The following is a 26238-nucleotide window of genomic DNA, read 5'->3' as shown; positions in this document are numbered from 1 at the left end:
AGTTAGTATTTTCATTTCCTTTGGAGATGGATGCAGAAGTAGAATTTGCCGGATCATATGGTAGTTCTATTCTTAATTTTCTGAGGATCCTCCTTACTGTTTTCCATAGCAGTTGTACCTATTAACAGTCCCACCAACAGTGCACAAAGTCTGCCCTTTCTCCACATCCATACCAGCATTTGTTGTCCCACAGGCATAGTTCACTGTGGTTTTAATTTGCATATCCTAATGACTAGTGATGTTGAGCATCTTTTCATGTAACTGTCAGCCTTTTGACTATCTTCTTTGGAGAAAAGTCTATTCAGGTCTGTTACCCACTTTTTAAATTTTTTTAGATTTATTTATTTATCATTTTGCCATTCAGTGAGGAGTTCTCTATTTATTTTGGATATTAACATTTTATCAGATACACTGATTGCAAACTTTTTTTTTTTGCATTCTATAGACTATCTTTTCACTTTACTGATGGTTTCCTTTGCTGTACAGAAACTTTTTAGTTTGAGGTGGTCCCACTTACTTTTTCTTTTGCTGCTTGTGCTTTAGGCATCATATCCAAAACATCATTACCAAGACCCACATCAAGGAGCTTTGTTCCTAGGTTTTATTCTAGAACTTTTATGGTTTCAAGCATTACATTTATGTATTTAACCCATTTTCAGTTAATTTCTGTAAGTGATATAAGATAAAGGTCTAGTTTCATTCTTTTCCATGTGAATATTCAGTTATCCCAGCACATTTACTGAAGAGAGCATCTTTTCTCCATTGAGTGTTCTTGGCTCCCTTGTCAAGTATCAGTTAACCACATACACTTGGATTTGTGTCTGGGCCCTCAATTTTATTCTATTGGTCTACTGGTTTTTATGCCAGTACCACACTATAACCATGACTACAGCTTTACAGTATAACTTGAAATCAGGAAGTGCGATGTCTTCTGCTTTGTTCGTCTTTCTCATGATTTCCATGGCTAATCAGGTCCTTTGTGGTTCCTTACCAATTCTTCTACTTCCGTAAAAAAACACCATTAGAATCTTGACAGGATTGCACTGAATCCATAGATGGTTTTGGTAGTATTGGCACTTTAACAATATTAATTCTTCTGATCCATAGAACACTTTTCTATTTATTTGTGTCTTCTTCAACTTCTTTCATCAGTGTCTTGTAGTTTTCAGAGTAGAGACCTTTTTACCTCCTTGGTTAAATTTATTCCTAAGTATTTTACTGTTTTTGATGCTATTGATCTAACTAGGACTTCCAGTACTCTGTTGAATAAGAGCAGTGAGAATGGGCACCCTTGTCTTGTTTTGATCTTAGAGAAAAAGACTTCAACCTTTTACCATTTAGTATATTGTTAGCTGTAGTCTTGTAGCCTTTATTACATTGAGCTATGTTCCTTCTACTCCTATTTTGTTAAAATTCTTTATCATGAATGGATGCTGAATTTTGTCAGATGCTTTTTCTGTGTCTACTGGAATCATATGACTATTTCCTTTTATTCTATTAATGTAACATATCACACTGATTAATTTGCATATGTTGAACCATCCTTGCATCACTGTGATAAATCCCACTTAATCGTGGTAAATAATTCTTTTAATGTGCCACTGAATTTGGTTTAGCAGTATTGTATTGAGAATTTTTACATTTATATTAATTAGGGATATTGGCTAGTTTTCTTTTCTAGTAGTGTCCTTTTCTGCTTTTGGTTTAAGGATAATGTTGGCCTTGTAAAATGAGTTTGGGGAATGTCCTTCCTCTTTGATTTTTTGGAACAGTTTGAGAAGGGTTGGTATTAATTCTTTTTTAAATGTTCGGTAAAATTCACCAGTGAAACCATCTGGTCCTGGGCTTTTTATATTGAGAGACTTCTGATTATTAATTCAACGTCCTTACTAGTCATTGGTCTATTCAGACTTCCTATTTCTTCCTGATTCAGTCTTGGTAAGCTGTATATTTCTAAGAATTACTCTATTTCTTCTAGATTGTCCAGTTGGTTGGCATTTAATTGTTCATGGTAGCCTCTTCGGATCCTTTGTATTTCTGTGGTATCAGTTGTAATGTTTTCCTTTCCATTTATAATTTTGTTGATTTGGATGCTCTCATTCTACCTTTGTTAGTCTAGCAAAGGTTTTCTCAATTTTGTTTATCTTTTCAAAGAACCAACTCTTAGTTTCATTAATGTGTTCTATTGTTTTATGTTCTCTATTTACTTCTGCTCTAATCTTTACTACTTTTTCCCTTCTGCTAACTTTGGGCTCAGTTTGTTGTTCTTTTTCTAGTTCCTTAAGGTGTAGGATCCTTAAGGTATTGTTTATTTGGGATTTTTGTTGCTTCTTAATTTGGTGTTTACTTCTATGAATTTCCCTCTAAGAGCTGCTTTTGCTGCATCCTATTAATTCTGGTACATTGTGTTTCCATATTCACTTGTCTTAAGAGACTCTTTTTATTTCCTCCTTAGTTTTTTCTTTGATCCACTGGTTGTTCAGGAGAGTATTTCCATGTGTCTGTGAATTTTCCAGTTTCCCTCACTGATTTCTAGATTCACACCACTGTGATCACAGAAGATACCTGGTATGATTTCAATCTTCTTGAATTTGCTAAGGCTTTTTTTTGTGGCCTAACGTATGGTCTACCCTAGAAAATGTCTGATGTGTGCTTGAGAAGAATGGGTATTCTGCTGTTGTTGGTTAGAATGTTCTGTATTTTCCTGTTAGGTCCATTTGGTGTGTAGTATTGTTCAAATGTGCTGTTTCCTTATTGATTCTCCATCTGAATGATCTGTTCATTGTTGAGAGTGGAGTACTGAAGTCCTCAACTATTACTGTATTACTGTTTATTTCTTTTAGCTGTTTCTGCTTTTATATACTTGGGTGTTCCCATGTTGGGCATATAAATATTTACAATTGTTATATCTTCTTGATGTACTGACCTCTTTATCATTATATAATGACCTCCTTTGTCTTTTTTTTTTCTTTACCATTTCTACCTTAAAGTCCATTTTGTCTGATACAAGTGGAGCTACTCCTGCTTTTTTCAGTTACTATCTTTGAAATGTCTTTTTCTACCCCCTTCACTCTCTTTGTGTTATCTTCACAGCTAACCTGAGCTTCTCCTGGGCAGCATATCACTGAATCTTGTTTTGTTCTCCCTTTAGCCATTCTGTGTCCTTGGATTAGAGGATTTAATCCATTTACATTTAAAGTAATCATTGATAGGTAAGGACTTACTAATGCCATTTGGTTAATTGTTTTCTGAATCCTATGTTCCTTGTTTTCTTATCCTGCTTTTTATGTTTTGATACCTCAGTATGTTTTAATTTCTTTACCATCTTCTTTTGTGGGATTACTGTAGGATTTTCCCTTGTGGTTACTATGAGGCTTACACAGACTATCTTAAACTTATACTATTTTAAACAGATAATAACTTCAATAGAATCCATAAATTTTACACTTTTACTTCTCTTCCCCCTCACGTTTTAGGTTACTGCTGATAAAATTTATGTTTTTTCTATACTATGTAACAGCAAATGCCTATAGTTATGGTTATTTTTACAACCTTTTTTTTTTTAACTTTTAAACCAGAGTTTTAAGTAAAGTGTGCACCACTATTGTTGTAATGCAGAATCTAACTATGACTACATATTTACCATTACCAGTGAGATTCATGCTATCTTGCTAGTTGTATAATGTAAAAGCAACATAACTCTTTCTAGAGCTTAGTTTTTATATCTGTACAAATGAAGAATGTAGAGAAGTTTTGAATGACTATTTTCAAGTTCCTATACAGCTCTCAAAGTTTTTGACCGTATAATACCATACCACCAACTGTGCTTCCTTAATATGCAGACTAAATTACTTGCTATGGTAGTTTTAATGCATTCTAACTTTCTGAAGTGACAGTCTTAGCCTAAGTGACATATTGTGTTTTAAGTAACTTGGCTAAACTAGAACAGCTCATCTCTCAATGAAGTCAAGTAACTGTAACTAATCTGTGCTAAAACCCTCTCTGTCACATTTTTATCAAAATCTGTCCCCGGAAGGTTATTAAAGTCACATCTTTTCTACAGAGCCCCTGAGGAGCTCAGAGTCTGAAAGAAGGGACAGACACAAATATAAATGACAATGACGTTAAGCATTGTAAATAATTGTTTACAATATTTTACCTTCTATAATGGGAAGCCCTCTCTATATGAATCATTTCCCTCATGTGTCTCACTCAGCCTGGACCAAAGGAGAATTCTGCTTCCACTAATTTGATCTAAGTTTGGTTTCCCAGCTATCTGTGAAACCAACAAGTAAAATGTACCCATTTTAACCTGGGAAAAAGTCTGGAGTATCAGGACTGTAGTTTAACTACGGGTTTAGAAAGTTAAAGCCGGGGCACCTGGGTGGCGCAGTCGGTTAAGCGTCCGACTTCAGCCAGGTCACGATCTCACGGTCCGTGAGTTCGAGCCCCGCGTCAGGCTCTGGGCTGATGGCTTGGAGCCTGGAGCCTGTTTCCGATTCTGTGTCTCCCTCTCTCTCTGTCCCTCCCCCGTTCATGCTCTGTCTCTCTCTGTCCCAAAAATAAATAAAAAACGTTAAAAAAATTTTTTTTAAAAAAGAAAGTTAAAGCCAAGAAACCCACAGATGTTTAATTTTATTAATGGCAACCTGAAAAAAAAAAACTGGTAATTTGAGGGTAACTCTGAAAGCATGAAGGAAAATTCTAGGGCCACTAAACAAATGTTGAATCTGTCCTGACTCTCAGAGACTTTCCTCATTTCAGGAATGACACAAACCATTGAGAACCTAAAGATTATGGTGAAGATCGGATACACATTAAATCAGTGTGTTGTTTTGCTTTGTGAGCTACCAAAAGTGGACAAGAACATCAAGCCATTCTAACCTCCATGGGAGCTTTGTCAGTTTCTAGGGTTTGAACAATTAATACCCTAAGAATTACAGTTTCCAGGAAGCTCAGTACAACACACACATAAAATCAACAGAGAATGATACCCTGGGGAGGATGACGACCTTCAATCTTTTGTCTGTTTGGGGGTTTTCCATTTCTTCTAGAGTCAATCATGATAGAAGAACATGATTCTAGCAAAGATCCATTTCATCTAAGTTTTCAAATGTGTTAGCTATCTGAACTACAGCTAACACATTTAGCTTTGTTCTGTTATGTTTTCATTGAGTTACAATCAAAGATTGTGTCCTGTACAGTATCTACTTTTGAAAATTTGAAATTCTTCCTTATCCTAGGATTTGACCAACTTCAATTCCGTGCATGTTTAAAAGAGTATTATAGAGTAAAAGATTCTATGAAACTATTAAATAACCCTTTTTATATATATGTGTACTTCAAATCCGCTTCAGTTTCACCGTTTAGTTAAATTGATCTAATTGAGGAATTTTCACTATACTTTACAATTTGAATATTTCTCCTTTCTTCTAATTGTTTTTGGTTTATATATGTGATGCTATGCTCCTAAATAAAGATTCATGATTTTTTTTTCTTTAGATTCATGATTGTTGAGGAGTGCCTGGATGGCTCAGTTCGTTAAGTGTCTGACTCTTGGTTTCCACTCAGTTCATGATCTCACAGTTCGTGAGTTCGAGCCCTGCATCAGGCTCCACACTAACAGTGCAGAGCCTGCTTGGCGTTCTCTCTCTGCCCCTCCCCTGCTCATGTTCTTGCTCTCTCTCTCTCCCTCTCTCTCTCAAAAGAATAAACTAAAAAAAATTCATGATTATTGATCATCTTATTAGCAAACTGTAATTCATATTAATCTAAAATATCTCCCTTTATACCATATGATCTTTATTTATATTAAACTATACTTTGATGTTAATTTTGTTCATGGACTGGATTATCTTGCTTAAGACCTAATAAAATACAGAAACTGTATAAAAATGTAAGTTTTATCCCAGAATTTAATGCAGTTTCTTTAATTTTGTTTAGCACTTTCTCATAAGCAGTGTTTCTAGATAATAAAATCATAGTTTAACCTTAATAACATTGAGCCTGGGAAAAAAAAGCCTTAAACGCTAGCAGTTTTCCTTTTTAAGTCCAAAGATGAAAGCAGCCCATATAAAACCTGTGACCTGTCATGTAGGGATTTTAAGATGAAAGTAACAAAGCAGATTGCGCATCTCACGTGAAGAACCCTCGTCCACGTTGACGGTTCCACTGAGGCAGAAATTTGTCTTCAGTGAGGACTTACGTGCCAGTATCTCCAGCTGGACACATCCTTTCTTTCTTAACCAAGAACACAATTTGGGCAGTAGCTTAGACAGAGCTAGGATTTTCAGTTTGACTGTGGAACACACCGGGCCGTAAAGCAAAAGTGCTCCACAAACACTTCATGAACAGCACGCTAAAACTGTCTCCCCGTAACCATCGGTCTACCACTGTGTAGACAAAACACTTATATACTCTCTGCAAGGTGCAAGAGGGAAGAGAATCTTACCTACGTCAGTTATGAGAATCGGCTCTTGCAAAGGAATGTCAGGGACCGGAACGTTCGTCTTGCCGACTCGAACCTTCGCCGGTTTACGCTGGTGCCTCATCTTCCTTAGCTCCGTGTGTTTAAAGTGAGAAGCAATGTGAGTCTTCCTGTGGCCTGAGGTCCGAAACTTTTTGTCACAGTGAGGACAAGCAAAAGGTCTGACTCCTAATAAAAATAAAAGTACGCGGCAGAATTATTTCAAGAACATACGTCTCAACAATTAATGCCAACGTAAAATTCTAGTAGTTTAATATTGACTTGAATAGTTTGTCGCTTCATGCGCACAATTTCATGGATGTCATGCAGCTATTTTCCCCTGTCTGCATACAGTGCATACTATAGATGTTAAGGTATGTCTTAAGATCATTGGAAGTAAAAAAGATTTGCTATCCTCGCATTGCAAAACATTTAAACCTTCAGATACTCAAATATTCAGTCCCTAGGAATACTCCAGGGCAGTAAGACTGCTCTCTCTCAAATCATCATCCGTAACGTGGAACAACGTCTGCCTCCAGGCTGGCTGCCAGGATTGTAGACACTCATGTTTAACGAGCACTCAGCAGCTCCGAGCATTTAGTAAACAGCAGTAAATGGTAGTTGTCAGTGATTGTAAATAATAATAATGCTGCTGCTGCTGACAGTAATAATGTCCTCTTCACAATTCTCTGCTATCAATTCCCTTTCCTGAAGGAAATTCCTTCATTTACAATTTTATCGGTAAACGAAAACGGAGGTTCCAAAGAAGGGCACATAACAAAACCAGCAAATGTCAGCTTTTTTAAACACTCCTCCACATGATCAGCTCAGCCCCGGAACCCCAGGTGGGCAGGAGAAGTTTCTGCTAATGGATACGGGGTTTCTTTGGTGGGGCCGGGATGCTAAAAACGTTGAAAACAGACAGTTGGGTGGGTTGCACAATTTCTGAATAAAGTGAATTCTGAGTTCACCGCAAAATAAGAGTCCATTTTATGATCTGTGAATGTATCACAACAAAACGATCCTAAACGAAATTACAGCCTAAATATGAATGTTTTCATGCCTTCATCCTGACGACAAAACATCTGAAAGAGTGAAGAGGCATCAGGCTTTGCCTCCCTGCCCCCCCCCCCCCACCCAGGCGTCTCCTTACAAAGGCCCACCTCCTCCACCTCCGCATGCGGTGGCCCCCAACACCCCTCTCTTGGCCCTTTGCCTCCTGTGTTCATTCCGAGTGCCAGTGCTTAGTGCTTCCCTCATTCAGCCGCGGGCTCTGTGGGCATCTAGCCCCGTCACTCTGTGGACCAGCATATACCTGCAGCCTAGCCTACCAAGGTGATCACAGAGACTTGGGAAGGGTGTTCGGCTGTTGCCCGCAGGCCCCGTGAATCGGAGGGGACGGGAGGGGAAGGCCCCGAGCCCCGGGCACCTGTGTGCAGGCGGATGTGCACTTTGAGGCTCCCCGACGTGGAGAAGCTCTTCATGCAGTACTGGCACTTGAACGCCTTGATGCCCGTGTGGGTCTTGATGTGCGCGGTCAGGGTGCTCTTTACGGCAAAGGCCCGGAAACACTGCGGACACTTGAAGGGCTTCTCGTGGGTGTGAATGCGGATGTGGCGCACCAGGTCACTCGGCTTCCGGAACTCCTTGGTGCAGTAGGGACACACGTGCCACCGGACACCGTTCTCCTCGCGGATCGAACCTGGGGCCGAAAGAAAACACAACCAGTCCAGCTCGGCCTGTCTGGCCCTTGTGTTTTCTACCCACCGTTAAGGCACTTGACCGTCTGGGGTTAGATCGAAACAACAGCGTACCTATGAAAGAGCTATCTACTTTTTTTGCCACAGCAGAAGATGTACGATCAGTTAGGGAAAAAGGTGAAATTTCCATAATCACTGAAATGACGGAAGACTATGAGTGAATCCTGCAGAAAATCTTCACAGTCACATGAGAACACAAATCATGGCCCAAGGGAGGGAAGAGGGCTAACTGGACAGGTAATACACATAAACCAAAGGCAAGCGTACAAACTCAGGCCACTGTACATGTGAATAAAAGCACACGTGACCAAACGACTCCAAAGTGAACTCGGGATATGAGGAGACGAAGGCGGAGAAAGCACTGTCTGAGCCCATCTGATACCACGAATAACAAACAAGTAATCCCCACGCAAGTAATTGGGAGACCATGAATTCTTGCCCTATGAAAAGGCATTCATAAATACTTATGACAAAGAAATAGCTCACGACCAAACATAAAAGACTATTTTGTAACTTTAAATATTATCGTTCAACTTTCAATCAGGTTTAAAACTATTCCCATCAGGGGCGCCTGGGTGGCTCAGTCGTTTGAGCGTCTGACTTCGGCTCAGGTCACGATCTCAAGGCCTGTGAGTTCGAGCCCCGTGTCGGGCTCTGTGCGGACAGCTCAGAGCCTAGAGCCTGATTTGGATTCTGTGTCTCCCTCTCTCTCTGCTCCTCCCCGGCTCATGCTCTGTCTCTGTCTCAGAAATAAATAAACATATAAATACATAAATAAATAAATAAATAAAACTATTCCATCCAAAGAAAAATCACGAGTTTACTGAAATATAAGTAAAATGATTTCTAAATTATAAAAATTTTAAAAACAAAATTCAGCAGAACCACTTTTTATCTTTTATAATTTTGATTAGCTTTATTTATCTGAAATTAAATAGGTATTTACAGTGAGGTCAAGAACCCACTTAAAATTAGAAAGATTTTGGCCAGGTTAACAAAATTCATCAGGAAATTTTAACTGTTTATTTAACTGTGTCTTTACAGACATAGCTTTATTAGACAAAAAATAATTTGTGTCCTTCTGTTATTAGTAAATGCAAGGAATTCTCCTTATGTACAAGTGAATCTACAAGGAGCGAAAATGTATTTTCCTGAAGATGATGCTCTTTGCAAGACTAACATAGGAAATAAGGTTAGGTAAAAGAAAAAAACTTACATTTTTCTAAAAACAGTGACGCAACAGAAACTAGGTCAAGTCAGGAACACACGCAAACCACAGGGAAAAGAAGAGAAAATATGGGACGTGGCTTCAAAAATGGGAGAGAGCATTTATTTTATGGTGATACCGTTTACATTAAGGAAGTCTGAAACTTAAAGCTGTTTAAAACCAATAGGTAAAAATTAATTCATACAAGTGCAGTAATTACCTAAAGATCTTATGATAAATCCAAAAAGCCAAGGTATAAAAAGGCGACAGAACTAGAGTATCTATGAGCTAATAAACTTGGGAACCCTCCCTATCAGGTTTTCATCCAGGCAAGAATGAAAACTGTACCTTTAACTATCTAAGATGACAGAACATTCAACTGTCACCAGGTTCTAATTATTTCCAGAACGGACTAGAACAGAAATTACAAACTGGCGGCCTTGCAGCAGTCTCCACACGTGGCCTGCATGGGCTTTGTTTGGCCCACGCGCTGCTACTAAAATATTAAATCCAGATTTTCGACCCTCTGACAAACTGAAAGGTCTGGAAAAACAGATGTGCGTTCCCACGCGGCAACTTTCCCTGGTGCTGGACAACTGCTTTTCTCTTCAAACACATTAATAAATTTAAGAAAAAACATACATTATAATCGTCTTCAAGATGAAAAGGCAATTACTAAAATTTAATATCTAGTCTAATTTCTAAAAAATCGTCTGAAAACAGGAAGAGATGAACAAACATATATCAGTATGTTTTCATTTAATAGGAAAATACTAAAAACAATCCTATTACAGTCCAGAAAAAATCTGCTATCACTGCCATGAATTTATTGTGTTCTAGTGATACAAGCCAGTGAAATTAGGTAAGATACAGAAATATACAGCATTAACTAACTACAAAGGAAAAGGTAAAAATCATGATTTACAAATGATATGATTAAATGCCTTAAAAAACTTAAAACTCAGAAAGTGGCACACATTTTAATATGTGGAAATCAACATCATATCTACAAGCAAAATCCAGAAGAAAATTTTAAAATGCCACTGAAAAATGAAAAAATACAGAGAAAAGATCTGAAGAAATGGAAATCTACACCCTATTCTTCGGTACAAAGACTAAAAGTTATAAAGACATCAATTCTCACTGGTTAAATCACTTACATATAAATACCGAAAGGACTTTTTTAAAAACTAGAGTTTTGGAGCTTTAGCAGACAAGTCTAAAGTACACATGAAAAAATAAGTATGGGAAAATCGTTCAAAACACACCGTCAAGCGTAGCAGGAAAGGACTAGGCCCATAGACACGAAAGCATACCGGTAGCAGACATGAACAGAAAGACAGATTCGTGCCCAGAACACGGTCCGGAAAAGACCCATACAGGTCTGGGAGGGTAACGAACAGAACGGTATCACAGTGTTTCAGTGGAGAAAGCAGGACTTAGTCCATAAATGGTGTTTGGACAGCGGGGTGCCCATCTAAAAACAAAAAATTAAATTGAGTCAGAGATTCAGCTTAAAATATGAAAGTATGAGGGGCACCTGGGTGGCTCAGTCGGTTGGGCGTCTGACTTCGGCTCAGCTCATGATCTCACGGTTCATGGGTTCAAGCCCCGCAATGGGCTCTGTGCTGACAGCTCGGAGCCTGGAGCCTGCTTCGGATTCTGTGTCTCTCCCTCTCTCTCTGCCCCTCCCCCGTGCTCACTCGCTCTCTCTCTCTCTCTCAAACATAAACATTAAAAAAAAATGAAAGTATGAAAGCGTTGGATAAAAGAGGTTATTTCCCATAACGTCCACGTTGAAGTCTAAGTATTGTAGAATTCCAAAATCTGTGAAACACTTACCAATTTGGGTATAGAAAATATTTCTCCCTTTTAATTCAAAACGACAAATTAGAAAAGAATATATGCTCTCAAAATACTATCATCCTTAATGTATCATGGCAAATAAAAATCAAGTCAGGCTAATGAAAAAATGTAGGTGGCTCTTCAACATGAAAAGTTGCTCAACCTTTTTACTCCTTATTAGAGAAATGAAATTAAAGCTACAATCAGAAACCATTTTAACCTATCAGATGAGTAAAAATGGTTCCCAAATTTGGTAACAATCCCTTCAAAAGGCTGTGAGGAAATGGACAGATACCCCAATGCACTGTGGATGGGGGTATAAACTGTCAGAAAGCCCTGGAAGGAAAATCAGCAACATTTACCCCATTGTTTTTCTTTTGATATGAAGCACATTAGTGATACAAATACTGAAATTTGAACAAGATCTGTGGACTGGATCAATTTCACTACCCTGATGTTGAGGTCTATACTCTGGTTCTAGAAGACAGCATCCTTGACCTTAGGACACACACACTAAAGTATTTGAAGGGGTATTAAATAAATTTGTATTTATTATCACCTGTATTTGCAAGATTGCAAATAACCTACGTTATTATTTATCCATAAAATGGAACAATCTCTAGATATTTTCTAAAATATCAGGTGGAAAAAAGTAAACTGCAAGAAAGATTATATATAGATTTTATACACACACACATACACACACACACACACACACACACACCCAGTATGCCCCCCAACATACTGAAAAACAATACGATACATACTATATAATAACATGCCTGTACTTGTTTAAAAGACAGAGACCCCCAGTGACAGCGGCTGCCCTGGAGAGGGGTTATGTGGAGGACAAGGATGAACAGGGGACGTTTCACTGCACACCGTTTTGTATCTTTTGAATTACGTGGCAAGAGCAAGTTTCACCTAGTTACAAAATCATTTTTAAATCTGTGCATTCCACGCAGCAGTCATCCCGGGTCAGGCACTATTCCTCACACTCAGGTCTCTCCCTTTCGTTCTGCCACCGCCCCATCGCACAGACGAAGGTTAGCGAACCCGCCCCAGGTCAGGTGCCAATAAGTGGAAAAGTCGAGGCACACGTTGACATCTGTGGAATTCTAGAATCTGAGAGCGATTCTCTCAGAGCACTCTGTCCTCCCAGCTCCACTTCAAGGAGAGTGCTCACCACATGCCAACGACCACGGCAGGCAGACCCCTGCCCGTGGAGGGACTCAGGTGCGGGATTCGAGCACGCACGTGCAGCAGAGCTCAGGGACCTGCGTCAGGGTGGACTCGCCCCGGGGGGGGGGGGGGGGGACGACACGACATTCAGAAACGTCCGCATGCGAGGGGAGGGGGGCCTGGCCGGCTCGGCGGTGGAGCACGCGACTCTGGGTGTCAGCATTATGCGTCAAGCTCCACGTTGGCCAACGTGTCGAGATTATTTAAAAAAAAACATAAAATGAAATCTTCAAATAAAAAAGTCTGCATTCGAAAGACAGTTTTCGGAGGTACATTTACCAGGCAAAGAAGAAGCAAAAGCCGGGTGTGAAGTTCTGGAAACCTAAAGCTCACAACGGCCACAGCGTGAGAGGTCTCGCGGGGTCCGCGAGACGCAGAGCTTGAGGCAGACAGGGTGACGTGATGGAAAGCCTACGCGCCACGAGAGGTTTTCGGCAGGACGAAGAAAACCGTACCCTAGAGGTGTCCTCCTCACTCCTGAATCGGTTTCCACACCGGAGGAATTACTGGGGACGCGGCCAGCCGTGTCCCCGGCATCGGCCTCGGCCACGGTGGAGGACGAGGGTGACGAGGGTGACGAGGTGATGAGGACCTGGGTGCCGCAGGGGGGAGGCAGGACCGAGGGACGGGAAGACGCCTGTGGATTCATCCGGGGGCCAGAGCGCACAGCCACTGCTGTCGGAGAACTGCAGGACAGCAGGAGAGACAGACAGACAGACAGGCTCCTGTAGGACCCACTCCAAGGGCCGCTTCAGGCGCTGGACGAAGGCCCTGGCGTATTCTTGCAACGGAAGGTGTGCCCAGAGGCCGCAGGTGCGGTCCGGAGTCACAGAAAGTCGTTCTGCTTTCTACTGGAACATCAAGCTGAATACAAATACTCAGACTTAACTACTGTTCAACAACAACCGGGGAGACGCTCATATCTCAGGATCCACGTTCAGATGCTGAATCTACAGAGAAGACTTTAAACGAAGCAAAGCAGCCCAAGTGTGCCCTCGCTCTCTGTCCCACAGCGTCTCCCTACGTGGCCCCAGCCTGGACGGCCGTCGTTGTCATTCACGCCGTCTCAGCGGCCGACGGGACTGCGAGAGAGGTTAGCACCACTGGACCCTCGCGGCCTCCGACTCAGCCAGTGGGTCGTGGAGTGACGTGGAAACCAGAGGCCGCAGGATCCTCTGGCAAAAGACGCCCTGTGGGAACAGTGCAGCCCGCACCTGGCGGAGGCAGGACACTGAATCTTGCACAACGTTGGGACACCCACTCGGAAGTGACAGGCCAGCGTCCCGAGGTGAGGGGGCCGTTAAATAGGCTGCTGGGCCATACGCCACGGGACCACTTATTTGGAGTCGTACACAAAGGGACAGACTCTTGGTAAAGTGGACCGCGCAAAATTTCTGTGTCCAGTCCCACGGTCTACCGGGTTTCTCAGCGATCGGCAGGAGGACACCTCGGACTTCCTGGCCGGATTCCCGGAGCGGGAAATGGAGGGGACGGTCACTGGCAGCTGGCTGGGCCACATCAATGAGGCAGGGAGACAGCAGGAATGCTCAGACGCAACCCCAGGCGCTGAAACGGGCGCCGTGGCAGCTATGGGCCCTGAGCACGATGGCACCTGCTCTAACGGCCCACGTGGCTCTGGGGCGGAGGCCACCGTGCGGGCCGGCTGACAACCGGACTTGAGATAAAGCACGTGTGTTTGGGAGTGAGGGGGGAGGAGGAAGCCAGGTCTGCAGGGAAGAGGACACAGCCGGCACTAGTGCTGTGTGTGACTGAGTCTCCCCGACCCCGCGGCTGTCCCCTGGGCCGGGCCCCCGGTCCCGCTGAACCGGCGACCCCGCGCTGCCCCGAGGTAGGGGCAGTAAGAGCGCTGTCCTGCCGCCAGATGCCCCCCGCCCCCCGTCTCACGGTGCTCCCTGCCCACGTGGCGTCCCAGAGCGGGTGCTCCACCGGGGAGGGACGCAGGGACCGTCGGGGGTTCGCTCTCCCGGGAGATCCCCGAGATCTCCGAAGCTGCAACTGTCCAGGGAGCAGCTCTCACCGCCAAAGCACGGCATCCTTCCCCTGCCGGCGGCCCTCCAGGGACGGGGGACGGTGGGACCACTGACCTCTTTCTCACGGAGGGCACCCTGAACAGGAGACGAGATGCGCCAGAGCTCTCCCGGGTACAGCAGGGCGGCGGAGGAGGGCGACCCGCCCCATGAGCACCTGTGCAGGTGCCAACGACGAGACAGCTGCGGGGCCGGCCGGAACCTGGCGCCCGGAGGAAAGGCGGCGAGCATTCGGGGAGGGATCTGTCCCTTCCGCTCCTGGAGAGGCTCCAGGACCCCTCAGAAGAAACTTCGCTGGCGCAGACGAGGAAGGCAGGCCTCCCCGGCCGACTGAGCCAGTGTGGATGTGCCGGGGGGCCGGCAAGGCTCTCTGCTCCACAGACCGCGGGACACGCGGCTGTTCCGAAGCGCATGTGGACCGCGCGGCTTGCCGGCGCCCCCCTGCCCCTCGCAGAGGGGTGCGCTCAGCAGGGGAGTCCCCGCTTCCGTCCCCGCGTGACCCGCTGCCCCCAGGAGGTGCCGTCCATTCCATCTACCTCCCGACACCTGCTCGGAAGCTGGGGCACAGGTCCCCCCGGGAGCTGGTGCCTTCTATCGACCAGATTACAGGCACGGTGATGCCGCACGAAGCCTCGTGTTCGCTACTTCTGCTCACCTCGGCTTCATGCAATTCTGGAGGTGCTGCTCTGGGGAGAAAACCACCAATCTGCTGCTTCACGGAGGAGCCACGTTGCCGCCCGCAAACCGTCACTGGGCGAGCTGGGTCAGGGCAAGCAAGGTGCGGGGACACCGTCCCCGAGGAGCAATCCGATATCCAGACCCAAGTGCACAGAGGACGTGCTCCCGGACCGCTCAGGGCCGGTCCGAGTCGAGGGTGGAGGACACAGCCAGCGGCCTCGCGGATTCTGACCCCAAGGGCAGCGCCTCTCTGCGTGTTTCCCCAGCACCCGCAGCGGGAACCTCGGAGCCGGCTCCACGGGTGTGCGCGGCGTCCCAGAAACAATCCACCCGGAAGGGAGCCCACGGTGCGCGGTGTTCACCAGAACACCCACCCTCCTCTCGGGGAGCCCTGCAAATAATTCACGAGTTTTCGCAAGCGCTCCAGAAGCCTGATGCGGAAGTCCTTCAAAGTGACGCAAAGGTGTCTCCCAGAAAGCAAAGCCTACGGCCCGTCTCCCTCCTGCTTCGTCCCAGGAAGGAATTTATAAAGAAGGAATTTTCTCCGCCGGTCACACTGAACTCTTAAACACTGCTTCGAGCTTACTGCAGTGTCCGTACTATAACTTTCTGTAAAATGGGTGTAGTTTTCCCCAAGTGACGCAGGTGAGAGACAACCAGAGAATTTGCTACAAGCCAACTCAGATCCCTGCATACAGAAATAATGCCAAAACGTCACAGACCTATCCTAGTACCTAGAACCTTAAACTTCATTTATCTGACTCCTTAAGGCCTTTACAAAGACCACCACTGTTGAAAACTGTACTGTTTAAAAACCGCTGGATATAAATGTTTAAAAATTTTCCTTTATGTGTCTGCACACAAAGTAGGAGAAGAATACAATGATCAAAACTAGTTTCTTCTAGAGAGCAATTACATTTCTTCAAGTTGTTTTAAGACCAATGTACATTCTATAAAAAGGAACGGTTTCATACGCTGATTTAAAAGTGAGTACCGGTTATCCATTTTTTTATTTAAAAAAAGGCATATTTTCTTAAGTGAAATTGAGAAAAAGAATATTGGCCAAGCAAATTCAAAAATGTGTAATAAAAAAACACAATAGAGGGAAAACATGAGAGAGGGAGGAAAGGGGGAGAGAGAAAGAGAAAGGAAAGAGTCACATCAAAGCCCAAACAGATTCCGATTCTGTGTCTCCCTCTCTCTCTGCCCCTCCCCCGTTCATGCTCTGTCTCTCTCTGTCCCAAAAATAAAATGTTGAAAAAATTAAAAAGAAAAAAGCCCAAACAGAAGACGTGGTTTGCTTCCCATTAATCAATTACTGTGATTTACCACCTCACAGATTAAAGTAGGAAAACACATGATCATAACAACAGAGGGGAAAAAAGCATTTGATAATATTCAACATAGAGAAGAAAATAAAAAGCCTTCTTACTAAACCAACAATGGAAGGCGGCTTCCCAAATTTGAGAGGTTCTAAGAAAAGCCTATAGTAAAAAGCCAAATCCAAACCAAACCCCTTAAAAGGCAGGACGCAAGAGGCAGTTGTCATCTGCACTATGTAGGGACCACTCTCCCTACTTTGTCTACTTAACACTGTGGCAGAAAAGACACCTTAAGGAGTGTCGGATACGGTATTCAAAACACATATAAATAACAAAGAAGGGCCACCTGGGTGGCTCAGCCAGTTAAGCAGGTTAAGCATCCGACTTTGGCTCAGGTACTCAGGTCCTGATCTCCCAGTTCATGAGTTCCAGCTTGCTGACAGCTCAGAGCCTGGAGCCTGCTTCTCATTTTGTGTCTCCCTCTCTCTCTGCTCCTCCCCTGTTCTCTCTCTCTCTCTCTGTCTCTCTCTCTCTCTCAGAAATGAACATTAAAAAAATTTTAATCAAAAAAATAAATAACAAAGCAAATCCAGGGTCTAGAAAGGACTTCAACAAATCAGTAAGAAAAACCCAACAGAAGAGGACGGGCTGCAGGCAGAGACAGTGCAGGACTTATCAGGTCCTTCCAAAATCTCAGGCCTGGTTGCAGAGGATGATTCGCCGGTGCTCCCGTGAGCTGTGCAGCGACGGTTCCTCTGTGAGACCACGACCCAACACACCCTTATCTAAATGTTCAGTCTGGGGGCACCTGGGGGGCTCGGTCGGTTCAGCGGCCGACTTCGGCTCAGGTCACGATCTTGCGGTCCGTGAGTTCGAGCCCCGCGATGGGCTCTGTGCTGACAGCTCAGAGCCTGGAGCCCATTTCAGATTCTGTGTCTCCCTCTCTCTGACCCTCCCCCGTTCATGCTCTGTCTCTCTCTGTCTCAAAAATAAATAAACGTTAAAAAAAAAAAATTAAATGTTCAGTCTGCATACAACGTGAGCTATGTGTCAACAGCAGAAGTTAACGCTAGAACTTTTTTAAAATAATTTTTGATACAGAAACACAAGTGTGATGAACTGGTCACGATGACCCTCACCGAGGCCTCCACACGCTTCACTCTATTTCCGTCAGTACTCAGTTCTCGTCCCTCTAACTCACAAAAGCTTTCACCTTCTCGCTGTGGTCCGCTGAGCTCTCCTATCTCTAAACTCGGAGCACATCTGTAACAATACGCCTCTGCGACCGCGACACTGCTTTCGACTGCCGCACACCGTCCACGCACAGACTCCGCTACACCATAAGCGTCTGGTAGCTCAGTGTCCTTTTTAATACTTGACGGTGTATTATATTTAGTACATAACAGGGACTCAGCTCAAAACCAGACTACCATTCAAAACAATAAAGGTCTTAAGTAAAGATAATATTCATATTTGGGCTGCCTGGGCGGCTCAGTCGGTTAGGCGTTCGACTTCAGCTCGGGTCATGATCTCACGGTCCGTGAGTTCGAGCCCCGCGTCGGACTCTGTGCTGACAGCTCAGAGCCCGGAGCCTGCTTTGGATTCTGTGTCTCCCCCTCTCTCTGCCCCTCCCCCACTCATGCTCTCTCTCCATCTCAAAAATAAATAAACATTAAAAAAAAATTTAAGATAATATTTAGATTTAATTACAAATGACAAATAATTCAAAACAAAACCTGAAGAAAATCCTCTAAACTCTGAATCTTACCATCAAAGAATTGTACACAAATGAGATAAATCATGGAATTTTCAAACTAAATTCAACTACGTCCAAATGAATAAGTTTTTCTTTTTAAAGTTTTCTATACTGTATTATATGAAAAGCATAAAACAATACAAAATAACAAGCAATGTATCTGAACGACGAACCCAGAAATCTTCTTTATTCACAACACAGACCATCTAAAGACAAAGAAAAGGAAGAATAAAAAGAAAATACCCCTCTCTTGAATTACTTAACGTAGACATAAAACTCCAAATAAGCTCATGCGCGTTATTTTTAGACAAAGTATAATGGTTGCAAAAGTTCTTACCAAGAACAAATTTCTACTTTTGTCTAAATGTTTGTTTATTTGGGGGAGAGAAGGCAGAAAGAGAGAGAATCCCAAGCAGGCTCTTCACTCGGTGCAGAGCCCAACATACTGCTCGATCCCAGGACCCGAGCCCAAATGAAGAGCCAGGATGCTTAACCGACTGAGCCAAGGTGCCCCGATTCATACTTACTTTCCAGGCAGCTATAAAAGCCCCCCGGTATCAGAGCTGCAAGCACTTAGCAGACCTCAAGCAGCAAAATAAGAGAGCGGGACAAAGACTGCTACAGGGAGCTGAGAACAATACGCACGCCATAATAAATGTAGTTTCCAGGGCAGAGGAACTGAAGCCCACAGCATCAGGGGCCCAGGTCCTGCAACGGGTCAAGCAGATGCCGGCCTATCACAGCACAGAGCAGGGGTCAAGTTCACGGTCCTAAGTCATCAAGAAGAGGTTAAGATTTCAAGACCCTGCTCTGGTGTAAGAGGGTGAAATCTCTCTGGCCTTAGGAGAGACGTCCGCACGGAGCAGTTAAACCACTGTCATACCTAAAGGAACAAGCTGCCAGCTTTTCAAAACACCTTTCACTGTGACTCCTAGGGAGCCCGTAGTTTATAACAAATGTCAAACTCTGTGAAGTTTTAAGAATGATTTATACGTCACAAGTTTTACGACAAATATACAAAAAAGCATATTAAATTTTAAATTAATATGCAAAATGCCCCTTCAAATAACCCAATTCGACTAAAAACATTCTCTCTCACAAAACTAAATAAATCAAACAGTGACAGCTTTAGATGGAGTGTGTTCGATCTGGAAATATGTGGTTAATTATGAGCTAACAACAAAACCTTGACTCGTGAGGTCTCCTCAGGACGACAAGAGCCCTCCCCTCCCTCCAACAGGTGTTTGCAGAGACAGTCCCTATGCTAGACGTGCGCTCCTCCCTGAAAAGTGTCAGGCAGAAGAAAGAGCTTTTACCTCAACCCGTCTCTCAACCTTTTCTCAGCACACGAAGAAAACAAGCGCCAGCTCCAGCTCGTCCTGAGGATCAGTTGACCGAAAACGCAGCAGAACCGCATAAACTTGCTCAGCGGTCTACACGTGTATGTGACTTACTCGGGTCACAGCCCAACAGACGGACGCACTGCGTGCAAGCTCTCCAGGCGGAGCGCCGCATGTGACCTCACGGCCTCTGGAGCCCCATCCGGCGCTCGGGGCAGGAGGGAGCGCGGTCTCCGGGCCCAGGGCCGAGTGCCTCCCCCCATCTGGGGGCCAGCGCGCCTCAGTGTTGTGGGGAAGCGAGTCTGGCTGCCTGCGGCCACCTCACGGCACCTTGGAAGGTTCTGGCCCAGTAACCGGACAGTGGCCGGTGCTCTCTCGCGGGAGAGGTTTCACGGGCTGCGGATTTCCAGCAGCTTATTCGTGCACGTGAAGCAGATACTCAGAAATGCAAGGGGGACTTCTAACCCAGAGGCTTCGTACAGTGAATAAAAGTATGTGGAAATGTGCTTTTTTTCCTCCTCTCCTGTCTGGACAGCGGGGATCCCCGGATGATAAACTGCTTAGATTCCAACCGCCGGTTTTTCACTTGGGGCCGAGGGGCCAGATCAAGGGGAAGAGGGGACTAGAACCACCGTGGTCTGTGGGCTGAGAAACAAGGATTTTGTGGCCACATGTCAACACTGAGACAATGCGTGTCAGGAGGCAGCGTTAACAGATGAGCGCTTTGCCCCTCAGAGAGCACCTGCTCCCCAGACTCCGAGAGACACACAGCCGGTCCCCAAGAAAACATTTCTGTGGGAACACTCCTGCCCCAAAGACAGAAACCTATTTCCTTCAAGAACGATGCAGGAACGTCTGCCCCTCTATGAAGCCACGCTGAGCCCCACGGGTGCTCAGGAACGAACAGAATGTCGCTACAGTCTGCACGGGGGCTCTAAGGGCCAGCGCTGCGGGCACTGAGCAGAGGAAGGGCAGGTTCCGAGCCTCCACAGGGAGGCCGCACTTGTGCCGGCCTCGGATGGCCTCATAGGCCTGCCGGAGCTCTCAGGGACGCGGCGGAGAAGGGGAGAAGACACTCCCGCTGAAGAAAGGCCCGTGGCAGAGGATGGCCCTTGAAAAAGAGTGTGACTGTTTCAAACGCCCGGGGAGCCAGCATCCCGAAGGCCAGGGAGGGAGGCCGCAGAGGCACGGGGGCCGGCTCACGGAGAGCTCACGGACCCACGGGGCGAGGAGTGAGCGCGGACGGGACCGGCAAGGGTCCAGCCGGCGGGATGGCGGTGCCGTGGTGGAAGGGAGGACGCGGGTGGCCGAGAGGCTGCTGCATCGAGGACAGGCAGAGACCGCCGGGGTAAAGCCCTAGGGGCTGTCGGGAGGAGACGCCAATCACAGGGAGAAAAGCAGCCTAAGTTTTACGACTGTCGTGGTTTTGAAATATCAAACAAACAGGTTGACACCATCAGAACGTTCAACAGACCTATCGCCTTTTCGAGAAAAAAAAAAAAAAAAAAGAAAAAGGAGGCACGTTTCTTAAAAGATAAGCACTATGGCAGCCTAAACGTCTCGGCCTTGACGCGTATGAAAATTACCGGGGAGAAGTGGCGATTTCTTCTTCAGGATTTTTTTGTCTTTCTTCTCCAACTTCTCCGGGCTTTCTTGTTCTTTGTCTGGCTCTGCATCGGCGGGGGGGGGCGGCTCACTCGAGGCGTGCGGCGTGTCCGCGGCGGGCCCCTGCGCGCAGGGCGTCGTGGCGTGGCCGGGGCCGTGAGCGTGCGCTGCAGCTGGAATTGAAGACAGCCCACTGTTTTCTAAGGCTTGCTGAGACAGAACAGAACTGACAGGTTAGCAGGGGTGAGGCCCGAACCCGCCCGCCCAAATCAACCACGGAGGTGCGACGAGGCTCGCCCACAGAATCCTAGTTCCGCCCCGCGAGACATAAAGCTCTACACGCCGCCGATCGTCACCTGTAAGCTCGACCCCCAACCCTAGGAAGCTGAAATGTCCGCTCTGACAACTGACCCCTCCCCTCCACCCAGAACACGCTACGCTAAAATCAAAAGGAACTGAAGTTAATTCCTTATTAGCCTTTTAGGAATTTTACCCCAGACCACGTTGGTTATCTCCAAACGGGTCTGGGACTCGCCATTTTCAGTTACAGCGAGCCTATCCAAAAGTTTACGTCGGCTGTCATGCGCCCCGAGATTCTTTATACCAACTCGTCCCAAAAGGTACAGAGAGGAGACGGGTTAGTTGTTACGGCAAGTAACTAAATAGGGTGGAGAAGGCAGGCCGTCTCTGTTGGCAAAGGAAGGGTCTGAGGACACAGCTGGCCTGGGGTGAAAGGATCAGAAAAGAGCACTTTGCCCCGATTCGTTCTGCCGCTCTCCCACCGGAGCGTGGACCATCCACACGGCCGAGGAGACACGAGACTGACTCTCTCGAAACAGTTACACGAGAGCCTCTACAAAGAACGAGGTATGTCTTAGGCCTCCGTCAACGGGGATAAATACAGGAAGGTTCTGAAAAGCCTATTCATCTCAAGTAAATCGCTCATGGAGGAAATGAAAGTTTTAAACTATTTCTAAATTTATGCATTAACCATCTAGGATTCCGCACTGTCCATAAGCAACTCAATAAGCAGATTTTGTTGCGACAGAGTGTTTTCAATTAGGACGCATCTTTATTGATGCTTCCTCTCCTCTGACAAGCCCCCGCCTATTTATTTTTCGGTCACGAAGCCCAGGCGCAGACGAGCACGGACAGGAACAGGCAGGTGCGTCTCACCTGTAAAATGTCCTGGTTGATGCCCACTGTGATGCTGAGCTGCTGGCCGGGCTGAGGGGGCTGGCTGGACTCAGCCGGCCCCGGCTCGGACAGCTCCAGGAGCTGCTGGATGACATCGGTCACCGCCTGGGAATTCTGCTGACTCGACGCGGACGTGACGTGGACTTCCGTCTGCTGGAGAGGTAACGTCTGAAACAGTGTGGCCTGAAACGTAGCAGCATTGTCGTTGAAAATGTAAGAAGCACATTAACTTGTACTTCAATTTACCAGAAAAAAGAACAGCACCTCTTCCTTACGACCATTAAAATCTAACAATATCCCAAAAGATAAATGTTAAATAAAACGTCTCACTGATTTTTACATGGGGCACAATACTGGCTGTTAAAGGAACGTATGCGGTGAATTGTTCGCCTCACTTTTTAAATTTTTCTAAGTGCCAGGAGAGACAATCAGTTCAAGGTGGGGGTTTGAGCACAGGGTTACGAAATAAAATAAGAGAGAAACCACCGTGGCCAAAACAGTTCAAGACATTTCGGGAAAACACGTGCGCTAGAGGAATAAACGCGCAGTGAAGCTACAGACAAGAATATATCCAAGGAGGGACCGACCTGATCACCCAGAAACTCAGGAATCTGAAATGCCACACCAAGAAGAGGGTGGAAGTCAGAGACACTCGTGTGTGTGGTGCCATCAAGGTGGACACAGGACGCCACGCGTCTGCCAGAATCAACAGGGCACACGACACAGAGCGTGGACCCGAGTCACTGCCATAGCACAGCAGCAGCGCTCGCTCATCCGCTGTGACAGACGCGGCACGGAAACGCAAGGGGGCAGCAACGGGGCGGCCACGCATGGGGCTGGTGGGGTACACGGGACTTCTCCACCTTCTGCTCAATTCTCCTGCAAACCTAAAATTGCTCTAAGAAATCAAGTCTATTAATTAGAAAAAAAAGATGATGGAAAACTATTTAGGGCTGACAATGAGTCCCTTGTCTTTGTCCACAGAACAAGTGACAGGCACTTACCCTGAGGCAACAGAAATGGGGGATTGTCTCTAGAAGAGGCAACAACGGGGGCGCCTTGGGAGGATCAGGGCACCTTCTTGGCACTTAGTCCCCCAACTAAACAAAGTCTGCGTTCTGCCCCAGGGACCCCAAGTTTAAGAGCTGGCTCCCCGGTCAACTGCATGTGAAGTGGCTCTGGAGGCCACACAGCTCCATCCCGCATGGGCTCAGGGCCGCCTCACTGCGCAAGACGACAGCACCACCGGCCACCGGGAGCCACAGGCTATCTCGACGAGGGCACGGTGGGCAGTGGCCCCGGGCAGACCACTCAAGGAGCAGAAGAGAACTTTAAAAGGAAAATGCTAACTAGGCTTCCCAGGAAACCTCACCAAACCAGAAAAGAAAGAAGCAATCAGATGGCAAAGGAGCAGTCTCAGAATTTAAAAATCTTAGCAGCTGGAGCGCCTGGGTGGCTCAGTCGGTTAAGCACAGAACTTCAGCTCAGGTCGTGATCTCTCGGTCCGTGAGTTCGAGCCCTGCGTCAGGCTCTGTGCTGACAGCTCAGAGCCTGGAACCTGCTTCGGACTCTGTGTCTCCCCCTCTCTCTGCCCCTCCCCTGCTCGTGCTCTCTGTCTCGCCCTCAAAAATGAACAGACATTTAAAAAAATTTTTTTTTTAATCTAAAAAACAGCCCAAAATAGACATTTGAAGACTTAATCGTTAGTCTCTAATTGTTCTCCAGTTTCAGAACTTATGGACAACAATCCCCCTGATCAGGGGTAAGGTGAGGAACCATCCCATGCCGCAGATACTGCAGAAAAGAGAAGAAAACAGAAAGCACACACGAGGCCCTCACATTCAGGAACTAAGCACTGCCTAGTGTCTACACTGGCAGGAGGCAGGTGCTGACGAACACACACTAACGCTTCCAAGATTCCTGGACGCAGCGGGTCTGCGGCGGTGGAAACAAGCCTACACTTAGATCCTGCCATCATAGAGGAAACAGACCAAGGCCAAGCTGGAGATTCCTCCCAAAAGTTTGTGTGTCAGACAACTTTCAATACGTGTACTGGAAGATACAACTTAGTTTCCCAAAAGTCCATAGTCTCAGGAAAAAATTATCACTGTCACATCAGACATGGAGAAACCTTATTTGGAAAGGATAACTGATTCTTAAATTATAATAACATAGGGATAGAGATCATTCAATAATAATTGTCAGTAGCACTGTAGGAATTACAAATTCAGAAATTAATGATTACATTTTGTCCTTTTTTCACTGGTTCAAACGACAGTCCATAAGTCAGGGTCATCTGGTATCATTCTGAAGTCTAAAAAGATTGATTTTCTTTCACTAACTAAAAAAATAAGAAAGCAGCCCTTACCTGCTAGAAACTTTCATAGCACTTTATGGCATTAAGTAATTTTTTTTTATGTTTTTTTACAAGTGGGGGAGGGGCAGAGAGAGAGGGAGACACAGGATCTGAAGCAGGCTCCGGGCTCTGAACTGTGAGCACTGAGCCCAGTGCAGGGCTCGAACTCACAAACCACGAAATCAGGACCTGAGCCGAAGTCAGATGCTCAACCGACTGAGCCCCCCAGGTGCCCCGGCACTAAATAATACTCTAAGTAATATTCAATCTTAAAGGTCAAAATTGGGATGACAGATTTCGGTAAGACATCATCCTCTTATCAACCAGCTTACTAAACTCACCGTTAACACATGCGCCGTCTCTGCGGAACTTGCTGGATTCTGTGGTCCACCCATATGCATCTTGCTGATATGAGTGTTCAAGCTACCCAAACTTTTAAATACACAACTACATTCTGTACAATTATAGGTAGGGCCATTCTTGACCTTAAGGAACAAAAAAGGAAAAAATGCTTTTTACAATTAACAGTTAGATAAAAATGTTTAAATTATAGCCAATCTAATTTACCGTTCTATTGAAAATGACGGAAACAGCCTAACCATTTAACATTACCTCCTCATTCAAATTAGACAGCTCTAAAATCAATGACCCAATTCTTTAATCAATAATGCCAATCTGAGACTAATTGAAATTTCAGTCTTTTCTACAAATCAGGACACGTTTGGAAGTAAGAAGTGTTCAGTTATTATAATTTGGTAAAAATATCTGACTTACACTCTCAATTCTTAAATTGCTAAGCACAATGTTCAATTAGAAAGGCTACACAGTTGGGGCCCCTGGGTGGCCCAGTCAGTTAAGCGTCCGACTTAGGCTCAGGTCCTGATCTCACGGTCCGTGAGTCGAGCCCCGCGTCGGGCTCTGTGCTGACAGCTGAGAGCCCGGAGCCTGTTTCAGATTCTGTGTCTCCCTCTCTCTCTGACCCTCCCCAGTTCATGCTCTGTCTCTGTCTCAAAAATAAATAAACGTTAAGAAAAAAAAAGAAAAAAAAAAAAAGAAAGGCTACACAGTTAGATATAAACATCACCCTAACTGAGCCTTTAGGGAGCTCATACACACACGTGAGGACAGATGGTCACCCAGTGTGTACATTTTTCATCACCAATTCCAATATTCCACATCAGCAACTACTTTCTACCACTGTGACGTAGCCAGAAGTGGACACCAGAGATAAGGAGTGATGTGTAGGGCTTTTCCAAACTCAGGAGCTCTGGTGAGCACCTCACAGGGCGGCTCGGGGTCCCAGCGAGGTCTCTCTGGGCACTACACAAGTGAACGGTCATCCCGAAACCTCATCTGGGCAGAAGCAGCTCTGGGAGAACGCCGCGTGCAGGCCACATTTATTCTTCTGCGATCTAC

The 26238-nt window shown here is 45.4% G+C and overlaps 1 protein-coding gene across 6 annotated transcripts in view; it reads right to left on the bottom strand.

Moving 5' to 3' along the window:
• ZNF236 (zinc finger protein 236) overlaps window positions 1–26238 on the bottom strand; it is a 106599-nt gene that overhangs the window by 50990 nt on the left and 29371 nt on the right. For all 6 annotated transcript variants that reach the window (XM_042911193.1, XM_042911194.1, XM_042911195.1 and 3 more), the window contains 5 exons: window positions 25164–25307; window positions 22446–22649; window positions 21251–21479; window positions 7896–8168; window positions 6452–6655 (listed from right to left, as the gene is read on the bottom strand). In XM_042911193.1, coding sequence (XP_042767127.1) covers window positions 6452–6655; window positions 7896–8168; window positions 21251–21479; window positions 22446–22649; window positions 25164–25307 — 1054 coding nt within the window. The remainder of the gene's footprint in view (window positions 1–6451; window positions 6656–7895; window positions 8169–21250; window positions 21480–22445; window positions 22650–25163; window positions 25308–26238) is intronic.

The sequence above is a fragment of the Panthera leo genome, chromosome D3 (genome assembly GCF_018350215.1).
Source record: "Panthera leo isolate Ple1 chromosome D3, P.leo_Ple1_pat1.1, whole genome shotgun sequence".
Classification (NCBI taxonomy): Eukaryota; Metazoa; Chordata; class Mammalia; order Carnivora; family Felidae; genus Panthera; species Panthera leo.
Note: the sequence above shows the minus strand (reverse complement) of the source record. Positions and strands in the feature narration are given on the sequence as shown.